This window comes from Cutaneotrichosporon cavernicola (genome assembly GCF_030864355.1).
Source record: "Cutaneotrichosporon cavernicola HIS019 DNA, chromosome: 2".
NCBI classification, from domain to species: Eukaryota; Fungi; Basidiomycota; class Tremellomycetes; order Trichosporonales; family Trichosporonaceae; genus Cutaneotrichosporon; species Cutaneotrichosporon cavernicola.
In genome coordinates, this window is record NC_083394.1 from 3,019,188 (window position 1) to 3,030,814 (window position 11,627).

Here is an 11,627-nt window from a genome sequence, read left to right on the forward strand (position 1 = left end):
GACTCGACTTTCTGAACATTTCACACTCTCTTTCATCACTTCACTTTAGATACCTTCCCCTCTGCTTCTACGCATTTACACAACCGGTTCCAACAGCCTCAACATCCACCACACTCCGCACACTCCGCACCAGCACACGTCTGTAACGGCACCGAACCCAGCACGCCCACGGCCCACACCTTGGCAAGCCGTTCCCTCCTCATTCCCACTGGCAACCAGCCACACGCCACTCATCGCCGCTCCACTCGGGTCCTCTCAACCAGACATAAAGCATCGCATCGTCACACGATCACCCATACAATGTCTCTCCTCCGTCTTCGTCTCGCATCTCCACCCAGTAAGCTCAATCCTCTCACTCTTCGCGCTCACCCACAGACATGGACTACCTCACAGTCTTCGCCACTCGCAGCCTCGTCCTCTTCCCTCGCACCACTCCCTCGGCACCCCTCTTCTCCTCCCCTCGCACACTCACCCCGCCCCCCGTTGAGATGCCGCTCTACGCCCTCTTGCGCGACGACACTCATTGCGCCTGGTACCTCGTCGACCAGCTCCTTGAGGCACCTCGGGCGGCAGCTTCCGTGGCACGCGAGCTCGAGATGGAGGCCGAGGTTCTGGTGTGGGAGCAGATCGACCGCGCCAAGATGTTTGGTCGCGCACTCGCCCTTCTCTTTGGCAGTTCCAGCAACGTTAGCGAGGACGAGCTGTGTCAGCTCGCCGCCAAGCATGGTCTCGAGCTGGCCGCACCAGCTGGTGGCCTTCTCCTCCTGGTTCAGCGGCATTACCGCGAGGACGTGCCGGTCATCCTCGCTTAGGTGGTCGCAACGATGCGGTGAGGTAACGCCCCACTCGCCACCGCCAACCTTCCTTATCCTAGATACCCCAGTTTCAACGCCCGCACCGAATCCAGTCAGCAGTCTCCGATGATAGCACGCAAATAAGCAAGCCCCACTCGATGTCGTTAGCCTCACACACGTCGTTCCCCCCTAGTTGACAAGACCGCATCCACTGTATCCCTTTGTCTATAGCAATGCATGTTGGGTTTCCCTGTGCGGTATGAGTGCCCCAGCCACGTCGGCACGGGACATGTGTGCGAGGCCATGAGAGGGTGACGTCTGAACCAGTTTAGCCAACATCCTCGGGTGCTGCGCCTTGCACTGCCTCACACAGCCCCGAGCAATGCACGTCCAGCAAGTCTTGCAAGTCTTGGCAGCGATCCAATGTGATCCTGCAGGAGGGATCTGTGCGCGATCGCTGGGTGTTATGAGTAAAACCAGTCGACATGTGCCGGCCGCACTGCCCGATGCTTGATTCTTGATTCTGAGGGCGTGGATGGACGTGGACGTGGTCGTGGTCACGCGATGACGCGACTAAGGCGACGTGCTGTGTGGCGCATAAGGAATGCTACTTGAGTAGAAGGCATGAATAGGCGGCTTGAGCGGCTATTGAGGTATGTGTGACCTACCCGAGCTATTTGAATAGGTATGCAACAGAAGCAACTTGAACAAATTTCAACCAACCAATGAGCCTCAACCCCACGATCTCAGTGACAATTGTTAGGAATACCAGGATACCAGGGGTAAGGAGAATGAGGATTGTGGTGAGCTGAGGAGAGATTGTGGCGGCCGTGCTATCGCACTAGCTTCAAGTTCCCATAGCGCCCTCGTAGACCTCGGATACAGCTGTGAAAGATTGTATCATTCCTTGGCGGTTGCTTGGCCTTATCCTGTATCTGTATCTGTATCTGTATCTGTTTCGAGACGATATCCTCGATAGTCGATACTCTCAATGGTAGTATCAACGTGGACAACCTCCACTCACAGAACATGTCTTCAATCCCACGTGATCGACACGTGACTTTTACTAGTCCCAAGCCAGGCACACCTTGATCACCCTTTACACTTTGGTTCAAAGAATGTTGCGGACATTTCCGGTATTGGAGTCCTCTGAACATCACTCATTCAAAATGCTCGGCCTTCGCCTCCGCGCAGCCACGACCCCCGCCCGCGCCTTCACCACCTCGGCCTTCCGGTCCAATGTCAAGGTGCCCGTCGCGCTCATTGCGCAGCTACGCAAGGCGCACCCGGTCCCGATGGCTCAGGCTCGCGAGGCGCTCGAAAAGTCCAACCTCGACGTCGATGCCGCCATCGCCTACCTCACCTCTGCGTCGGGTGCGTCTGCCCAGAAGAAGGCCGACAAGGTATCTGGCCGCGAGACGAGTGAGGGCGCCATCGCCGTGAGCGTCCTCGGTGGACGGCGGGTTGGGATGGTACACCTGGCGTGCGAGACCGACTTTGTCGCCCGCAACGACGTGTTCCGTAACGTTGCGAAGGGGATTGCTGAGACGGCCGCGTTCCTCGACGTCCCCGGAACAGAGGAGGCGCCGGCTCCGGCGAAGGGGTCGGATCCGATCAACGTGTTTCCGGTAGACCAGCTCGTTGCTGCGCCGTTGATCTCGCTCGTCGAGGGAGAGGCAAGTAAAGAGAGCCAGAGTATTGCGCAGCTTGTCGTGGCGTCGGTTTCGCAGACGGGCGAAAACCTCCAGCTTCGTCGGGCTGTTAGCTTTGCCGCGCCGTTCCCGGCCCAAGCTGGCCGGCGGATCGTTCCGGGCGCATATACCCATGGAGGCGACGAGAGTACCGGCAAAATTGGCGGGATTGTCATTCTCGACGTGGGCGCAACTGGCGAGACGCCGGTCGGTGTCCTGCTCCACAAAAAGCCCGAGCTGGAGGAGCAGCTCAACGCGCTCGCGAGGAACCTCGCTCGCCAGATCGTCGGGTTCCCCACCAAGGCCCTGAGCCCGGGCGACGGCGTCGCTGAGGAGGAGGCACTGCTCACCCAACCGTTTATGATGGGCGGGAGCGACAAGCCGGTCGCTGAGGCCGTCAAGGCCTGGGGCGAGGAGCGCGGGCTCGAGGTCGAGATCATGGCACTCCGCCGCTGGAGTACCTCGGACGAGCTCTAGTTGTATAATTTAGACACACCACTGCATGCACTCATCGCTCAGACTAGAGATACATCTAGGCTACAGCTGCGACATTGACTTTCCCCGAAATCACAGCTGCCTTCAGGCTACCTGAATCGCAGCTTCTATTTCTAGGACGTCGAGAAGGCCGTCAGGGCGGCCGGCTTGAAGACAGGCAAGATATGTGCCTGGCGTCAGCTGTTAATCATGAATGAGCTCACCTCGGTGTTGAACACGTGCTTGTCGAGCCGGATGTGGTCCGAGTCGTCAAATAGGAGGTAGAGGTATTCTGTTCGTCAGCCATGTTGGGACCCGTACTCACTGAGCGTCTCGGAGAGCCAGAACGTCTCCATACGGTCCTCCTGCAGGGGAGGGTTGACGCGCACGTCCTTGATGATGGCATATCCGCCACTCTCGACGCGGCAGTGCTTGCGGAACGCCTCAAAGATACGCCATCCCCATTCGCGGTACCGTTCGTCGCCGGTGGTGCGGTACGCCAGCAACAGCGACTCGACCGTCTCCGGACGCAGGATATTACGCGCGTCGATGAGGTTTTCCCCGGGCTTGATGTACCAGTCAATCTCGTCGGCGCGGTCCTCGTGCTGGCGCACAAACATGGCAATCTCGGGCCCAAGCCCGCTAGGCGTGTTGTACGTCTCAACGCAGCTCTCGATAATGCCCCGCCCGACAACCAGATCCTCCATATCACTTGGATCGAGGGCGTGCCAGTCCAGGTCGCGGGTGTTGCCCTCAGTCACGCCGAGGAGGAAGCTGCCGCCGAGGAAGCACACGAGGTGGTCCTGTTTCGGAACGACTTCCCATGACCTGTTGTCAGCTGGCGTGTTGGTGTAATCAAGCTCACTGCTGGTTGGTCTGCGGGTGACGCGTGGGATGCAGTTCCTGAGTGAAGATGAGGCCGCTCTTCTTCGTACGCCCGACGAGGTGCTTCTTGATGCCCGCCATCGCCTCGTCGTACATGTCGCGATAGACGGTTTCCTCCCGATTTGTCTGGAGGTACTGCTTAAGCAGGTACTCGTAGTACGAGTCGCCGCGGGAACCCAGACGGATCTCGGAGAGCACAAAGCCGCCGCTCTCGGGCGAGATGAAGATGGGCGCAATGCCGTCGTTTACAATCTGGCCCTTGATTGCGCGTGTGGCTTGTTCCGCCTTGCGCCAGTATTCCATGTCACCCGTGAGGTGCGAGAGGTACTTGAACTCGAGCTGGAGGGTTGTTGCCTCTGCGAGTGAAGAAAAGCCCTGGTTGTCGCGGTCGGGAATGCCGGTGCGGGTATGCAAGTTGATACCGGACCAGGGGATGCCGGTCGGGCTCTCAAACGCGCCGAGCAGGCGGTCTCCCAGGTCAACCGCGCGCTCGAGGTAGAAAGGTGCATCGGCTGTGATCTCGGGGTCATCGCTGATGCTGGTGAGGTAATGTGCGGCCTCGAGGCCGCCGAGCACGCGAATCGTTGTCTCGAACATGTTGAACGTGGCGTCGCGGTCAAAGTCCAGGTGTTCCTTACACCAGTCGGCGGCGCGGCGGTATTCGTCCTTGAATCCCATGATCAACAGTGAATCAAGCGAGTCGATAACAGTGTACCCGATACTTCCCACGTCCGAGAGGTTTGACCCGCCACACGAGAGCGGGTGCAGCTCGTCCATCCCAAACGCACACTTTTCGTACGCGTCCCAACTCCACTTGAACGCGTCGCGCACCGCCTCGCGTTTCGCCTCGTCCGCCTCGAGGTGGAGCTTGACGGGCGACACGCGCGGAATGTCCTTCTCGGCAAGGTAGCCGAACCGTAACCCTGGCAGCTGCATTTGCATCTGTGAACGAGTCTGCGTTTCGGGTTTGGGCCAGATGGCGTCGCGTACACTTGGCCAAGCGTTGTATGCTAACAGGCCGCTCACGAGGGCGACGGCCACGAACTTTATGCGCTGGGCGTTGTCCGGCTTGGCAGCCTGTTGTCAGCGACGCCCGGGGAGAGAGATACCTTGGGCTCGGCTGGGCGCGCCGGGGCCGGCTTTTCGGCCTGCGTCTTGCGCTGGCGGACTTGGCTCATGGTGAGTGAAGATGACAGTTCCTGGAAACAAACGCAAGGCGAGACACGTTGAGAGAGCACAATGGTGCGGGGCCCACCTCCACCAGGCCCATGTCACCTCCACCCAAATCCTTGTCTGCTCCCACCACATAACCACTGGATAGATGTACACGACAAGCTCGGTGTTGTTGATGGTGGCCACAACAGATTGCCGGGTCTCAATCTCACCCACGTCGGTTCCGTGGACCCACGCCTACTTCTTCTCTAGAATATCCCCGGCCGTATAAGCGGCTGACCGCCAGCCAACACCCTCTGTCCGCCATCCGACATGCCTGCCTTCCCTCCTTACGGCGCCCATCGACCCTATCCGTTCAGCGTCTCTGCATCTCCTGTTGATTCCCAGTCCCAACATCTGCTACGTTATCATCTACACTACACCCGTTTGCATGCTTTGAAGACAGACATTTCTGCGGCAATACCAAGATGATCTTTCGTTCCGCCGAGCCACGTGCCGAGATACAACGGCCAGATCCATGATTACCCACGCAATCCCACGCAATTCCGCTCCCTCATCACTGTTACAGCCTCCGTCAAGCCTACGCTTGCCGGGCCCGGTGGCACACCCCTGTCTCGCCCGTACCAATATAGCATGCGCGGCATGGTCGTCATGGCAGCGGGCAAATCGGAACGATTCCGGTGGTGAATCTCGTCAGCATTCGGTCAAATCCGACAGATGATTTTCAAGGACCTTGGACGTCGGTGGTGACTGTTGGTGGGGTCGTCTGACTAGCGACCACACAGTCTTGACGTTGTAAACTTCCAGATCAACGACGAGGGCAGGCACTTCGATGGCACGTACTCTACAGGATCAACCACGCGCCCAACAATAGATTCCTCTTCAGTCTGTCAATCACACTGTGACACTGTGGCACTGCCATCATGACCCCACATCCCCATCCGCCATCACCATCTCCTAGCATCGAGCTCGCCACCAGACCAGCTTCTTCCAGCCAGCCGCCTAAGGCCGATTTCCTTAGCCCACCTGCTCGCACTACGAGCCCTCCTCTGCGCGTCACAGATTCCTCACCTGATCCGCGCCGAGATCCCCGGCGGTGTCGCAATGGCGCGCCATTGACGCGCCCGCCCAGTGCGTCGTCGTACGCGGGACAGAGCCTGCGGCGCATGGCAACGCACGAGACGGGCGAGTATGTTGTCGAGGACTTGGGCGCCACGTCGCTGCGTGTGTACGGCGCGGGTGACGAGGACATCGATGTCGTACAGGAAAATCGTGAGCCAGCCGTTGGCTACTCGGAGAAAGCCGATGCTCCTCGAGATGAGGAAGAAGCCGTCCCAGGCGACAAGAAAAGCAACAAATATGAGCTGCAAGACCAGACAAACCTGCTGCCAGTGCGGCAGGTGATTGTCATCTTCATGGGCCTGAACTGTGCACTGTTCTGCTCGTTGCTCGAGCAGACAATCGTCACGACTGCCCTGCCCACTCTCGGCCAGGTGTTCAATGCGTCGGCCATCTCGACATGGGTCGGCACGGCGTATATGCTCACCTCGACTGCTCTGCAACCCGTGTATGGGCGCTTGAGCGACATCTTTGGCCGCAAGTCGGTGCTGCTCGGCTCGCTCGTCATCTTCATGCTCGGCTCGCTCGCGTGCGCTCTGAGCACCAGCATGATTATGCTGATCATTTTTCGCGCTATCCAGGGCATTGGTGGCGGTGGTATCCTCACGCTTGCCCTTATTATTAGTGAGCTCTCATTCCCATACACAACTAACGGCAGTCTCCGACGTCGTGTCCCTCAAAGAACGCGGCAAGTATCAGGGTATCACAGGTGGTGTCGTCGCTGCTGCCAACTCGCTGGGACCCATCATCGGCGGCACATTCACTGAGAAGGTTACCTGGCGCTGGTGCTTCTACATCAACCTGCCCATCACAGGTGTCGCGATCCTCTGCATCTTCTTCCTCCTCCCGCTCAAGAAGGTGCATGGGTCGGCTCGCTCCAAGCTCCGCAAGCTCGACTATTATGGATCGATCCTCACGCTCGCATGGGCTGTGCCGTTCCTCATCGCCCTGTCGTGGGCCGGAACCATGTACTCATGGACCTCGGCCGCCGTCCTCGCACCACTCATCATCGGCATCTGCCTCGGCTTTGTCTTCATCTTTGTTGAGATGAAGGTTGTCCCTCTCCCCCTCATTCCCATGTACATCTTCCGCGACATGACAGTCGCGGCAAGTATGGCGACGACGTTCTGCAACGGTGCAGCGTTCTACGCCACGCTCTACTACCTCCCGCAGTACTTCCAGGTCGTTCGTGGCGAGTCGCCCATCCAGTCCGCCATCGACATGTTACCTCTCACTTTTGTGCAGGTGTTCTGTTCGTTCGTGTGAGTTGTGCAGTTTTTCCACGGTGGGCTCTCCTGCTGAAGCTTACCGTAGCTCCGGCTTCATCGTTTCCAAGACCGGCGACTACAAGTGGAACCTTATGGCCGGGTTCTTCATCTGGACGATAGGCTTGGGTAAGTTTCGACATGGACAAGTATGTTGACAGCAGGAATGATGTCTTCGGTCACTCCATACACTTCCAAACCCCACATCTACGGATACCAGGTACTGATTGGCGTGGGAGCGGGCCAGACCTTCCAGACGTCCCTCATCGCAATTCAGGCAAGCGTGGACCGCAAGGACATGGCCACGGCAACAGGCACGCGCAACTTCCTCCGCATGCTTGGTGGCACAGTCACCCTGGCAGTGTGCACAGCGATCGTGAACAACATTGCGCGCAGGATGCTCGACCAAGTATTCCCGCCAGACATCGTGACTGAGATCCTGGCCGCGCCGACCGAGCTCGTCGCGATGGGATTCAACGACGAACAGATCCGACTTGTCCGTGAGGCATACAACCGCGGTATCAACGGGTGTTTCTGGTTCTCGGTGCCGATGGCGGGCATCTCGTTCTTTATCACTGTGTTCTTCATCCGCCGCGTTAGCCTCAAACGGGAGGACGACGAGCAGAAGAAGGCCGAGGCTAAGGCGTGGGTCGAGGCGCACAAGAAGCATAAGCGGACCGCGCCGTCAGATTCAAGTGGCACGGCTGTGGAGGAGAGTCCGAAGGGAGAGCCGTCGAGGATAGCGGAGAACGTGTCGCAGGACGAGAACAAGCCACAGTCTTAGTGTAATCATGCACATGCATGGTTGTTCATGGGTTGTGCTAGGGGGCATTTGGAGCTGCTTCTGGACCCCAGGCAGCCATACCCGCAGGCTTGGTCTGTCTGTGGCCGAGTATGGGGTGGCTGGAAAAGTGAGGTACGGTAGATAACACCATAGCCGAGATTAAGCCCAGAGCGTGGAAACGCGATTCCCACCGTCTCTCCGACGCACAACGTATCCACCGTCTCTCCGACGCACAACGTATCGTACCTCATCACCTCCTCAAATCTAGGTATCACATTGGGGCTTCCAGGTAACAACAAGGGTATCGATCCAAAGCAAGCCCGGGTGACAGAACGGATAAACATTGGATAATCTGCAACCCCGGCAGTTGGTTCGGCAGATGAATGTCCGGAGTTGCCTCGCCTTCTGCCGTTGTCATACCGAAATGGAGTACATATAGGTCGCGGAGGGGGAGCGCCGAGCACCACAACATACACCATGACAATCAACCCAGCAGACACAACGGACACCATGACAATCAGCCCAGGAGACACATTCACGCCGCGCCCGCGCGCCGACATCGCGGCCGACCTCCGCACAGCCCTGGCCGTCTCGGCCAATGACCGCTTCATCGTGCGTCACACATCTCCCAACGAGCCATTCTACTATCTGGGCGACACGGCATGGGAGCTCTTCCACCGCCTCGACCGCGCCGAGGCCGAGTTGTACCTCCGCAACCGCGCGGCCAAGGGCTTCAACAGCATCATGGTCGTAGTCATGGCCGAACATGGCGGACTTGACTTTCCCAATCGCGCCGGAGCGTGGCCGTTCCATCCAGCCACCTCTTCCAAGGATTATGTGCCCGATATGGCCCGTCCGAACCCCGCGTACTTTGACTTTGTTGACGAGGTTGTGGGCCTCGCCTCACAGCTTGACATGACCATCTCGCTCGTACCCACTTGGGGACGGTATATTAATGGCGGATACTATGGGTCTCCGATATTGTTTGACGAGGAGAACGCACGGTCCTTTGGTCGATTCCTCGGTGAGCGATACCCGTTCCACCCGTTTATTCTCGGCGGTGACAGTAACCGTCATTGGAACCCCGAGTTTAACGCCGTGCGTAACGCGGGCCGCGATGTGTCCGAGTTGCCGTTGATCGACTACGGCGTGATCACCGAGGCTATGGCGGCTGGTTTGCGTGACGGCGAAGCAGCGGCGATTGCCGCGCTCGATGCAGACCTCAAAGCCCAGGCGGAGGGGTACGAGACGTTCATCACATTCCACTCGGCACAGGGTAAGGCTCCCTTCTGGCCGCGTTGACGCCAGTTTGGCACCCGAAGGGCATCGAAACTACCGCATCGGCTCAATTCCCAGACGCCGACTGGCTCTCCTTCGACTGCATGCAGACAGGACACTATGACGGGCCCATGCCTGAGCGAGCTGGTGGCGGCACAGAGAGCGCACAGCTTGGGGTCACCGACTCGCTGTGGTATTCAAAGTCGTCGTACATCCCCATGCGCAAGATGTACGCTGCGCGTCGGCGTGACGGGCGTCCTCGACCCGTCCTCGACCTTGAGGCTCACTACGAGTCCGCGCACGTGAGTTTGCTATCCTCTGAGTTTGCTGATGGCAGCACTGGTTCAGCGAAAAGTACCCGCTCTGGACGGCCGACGATATCCGCAACGGCATGTGGCAGGGTCTCTTTGCAGGCGCGTGCGGATACACGTACGGCGTCAACTCGATTTGGCAGATGCACAACGCTGCTTCGGTCTCACACCCGCCGATCGCACCGCCGACCACGGCAACTGTGGACTGGTTCCTCGAGCTCGACCTCCCGGGCGCGTGGTACTCATCCGTTGCGAAGAACATCCTTCTGGACTTGCCCTGCTACTTTAGCCGCGTGCCAGACCAGAGCTTCATAGTGTCCGACACGGGTGAGCGCGAGGGCGAGCGGGCCGGTGACACTCTTGTATCGGGCATGCGGGCCGATGATTGGGCCGCCGTGCACCTCCCCTATGGTGGTACTGTTCAAGTCGACCTTGCCCTGGCGATCCCTTCCGCCAAGGGTTGGAAGGCGTGGTGGGTTGACCCACGATGTGGTGGACGCGAGGTGTTCGAGACAGGCAACAATCTCGGCGTGCGCGCCTTCTCTGCTCCGAGTGCGGGGACTCTCTCGGACGACTGGATCCTTCTGCTCTCAGTGGACCCATACCCCCTGTAGCGATAAATATGTGATGTCTTCTCCGTACGCTTTCCCTGTCATCAGTGGCGTCCCCGGCTTGTATTCCCTGGCGCGGGTGATGAAATGACGCGTTTGTCAGTGAACAAGTGATGCGCCGAGAAAGCGTTTCTATGCCTGTTAACCCCGGCAAACGGCCCCGCGACCAACAACAGAGTCGTGCAGAAATCATGATCTTTGGCTATCAGCAATGGCAGGGGGTGCCAAAGGGTGACACTTACTGTACTCAAAGCCCTTTCCCTTTCCCTACCCAAAATAACCATATCCTCGCCTTGTCATTTCCGCTCCCACTCCAGTCCTTGCTAGATCCGAGAGAACTGGCTCCCCACGCGCTCGGCGTCGGCAATCAGCGCACGCCTCTCGGCATGCTCTTCGTCCGTCATATCGCGGCCCAGGCGCCGGGGCCCAATGCCGAACACCCACGCCACGCCGATGACGGTCATGAGGATTGCGAGCGAGAGGGCGAGCGTCAGGAAGCCGACCCACGGCCACATGCCGATCCGCGGGTCGGGGGAAGGTGTTGGTGTTGACAGGGCCATGGTGGTGTGCTGTTTCGCGTGGCTAGGAAGATGGAGGTGGAATGGGACAGCCGACGAGACGGCCGGATCGTGCGCTGCCGTCAGTCGTCCGCGCAAGTTGAGATTCACCTGGCGCCAGATTGAGCTTTGTTGATGATCTGATGAGATACAAGCAAAGATTGAAATGCAAAGTGCGACGACTATTACGCGGGACGATCCGCATCTTGAACGTTCACATGACCCGGCCCCTCCGGATCTTGTTCCGCTCGACACCTACATCCGGGTGACATCCAGTGCCTCTCTACCTCCCTCCGCCTTTGCTCATCTTCACTCTGCCTTACATCTCCTGTCTTGTATTCTGGATACTAGAACTACCTGGGCGCCCCACACGCAGCCGGCTCTGGAAGGGGTACACTCCCCACAACGTCATGTGGGCGGTCTATTAGCGTGTCATAGCCGCCGCCATCCAAGCTGGTGTTACGGCGACAATCATCGTACACGCGCGCGACCTTAGGGTTCTCTTCGGGCTCCTTACCCAGTTTCTCAACCTGTTTGATGGAGTGGTCTCCCCTGTGGCGATGGTCAGGAGGGCGAGACGCTGTTGTCAGTCCCACACACACTCCATGTGGCGACTCACAACGCCATCATGTCCGAATAAGAGAAGCCATGGGTCGTCGAGGTCATTGGAAAATTCGACGTCGTT

General features: G+C 58.6%; 6 protein-coding genes across 6 annotated transcripts; 4 read left to right on the top strand and 2 right to left on the bottom strand.

Moving 5' to 3' along the window:
- Positions 1-300: 300 nt before the first annotated feature.
- On the top strand, positions 301-812 carry CcaverHIS019_0211630 (uncharacterized protein; the record flags this gene model as incomplete). Its single annotated transcript, XM_060598255.1, has 2 exons — positions 301-337; positions 376-812. The coding sequence occupies 2 exons, from the start codon at positions 301-303 to the stop codon at positions 810-812; spliced, it is 474 nt and encodes a 157-aa protein (XP_060455067.1).
- Positions 813-1,963: 1,151 nt separating this feature from the next.
- TSF1 (uncharacterized protein) lies at positions 1,964-2,962 on the top strand (the record flags this gene model as incomplete). Its single annotated transcript, XM_060598257.1, has 1 exon — positions 1,964-2,962. The coding sequence occupies one exon, from the start codon at positions 1,964-1,966 to the stop codon at positions 2,960-2,962; it is 999 nt and encodes a 332-aa protein (XP_060455068.1).
- A 131-nt stretch (positions 2,963-3,093) lies between these two features.
- Positions 3,094-5,022, bottom strand: MNS1 (uncharacterized protein; the record flags this gene model as incomplete). The annotated part of the gene is made up of 5 exons (XM_060598258.1): positions 3,094-3,150; positions 3,184-3,251; positions 3,285-3,787; positions 3,825-4,921; positions 4,954-5,022. 5 exons carry the CDS (start codon positions 5,020-5,022, stop codon positions 3,094-3,096), a joined length of 1,794 nt encoding a protein of 597 aa, XP_060455069.1.
- A 918-nt stretch (positions 5,023-5,940) lies between these two features.
- CcaverHIS019_0211660 (uncharacterized protein) lies at positions 5,941-8,185 on the top strand (the record flags this gene model as incomplete). Its single annotated transcript, XM_060598259.1, has 4 exons — positions 5,941-6,760; positions 6,795-7,398; positions 7,451-7,530; positions 7,566-8,185. 4 exons carry the CDS (start codon positions 5,941-5,943, stop codon positions 8,183-8,185), a joined length of 2,124 nt encoding a protein of 707 aa, XP_060455070.1.
- A 477-nt stretch (positions 8,186-8,662) lies between these two features.
- CcaverHIS019_0211670 (uncharacterized protein) lies at positions 8,663-10,388 on the top strand (the record flags this gene model as incomplete). Its single annotated transcript, XM_060598260.1, has 3 exons — positions 8,663-9,461; positions 9,494-9,765; positions 9,801-10,388. The coding sequence occupies 3 exons, from the start codon at positions 8,663-8,665 to the stop codon at positions 10,386-10,388; spliced, it is 1,659 nt and encodes a 552-aa protein (XP_060455071.1).
- Positions 10,389-10,708: 320 nt separating this feature from the next.
- CcaverHIS019_0211680 (uncharacterized protein) lies at positions 10,709-10,945 on the bottom strand (the record flags this gene model as incomplete). Its single annotated transcript, XM_060598261.1, has 1 exon — positions 10,709-10,945. The coding sequence occupies one exon, from the start codon at positions 10,943-10,945 to the stop codon at positions 10,709-10,711; it is 237 nt and encodes a 78-aa protein (XP_060455072.1).
- Positions 10,946-11,627: the final 682 nt, after the last annotated feature.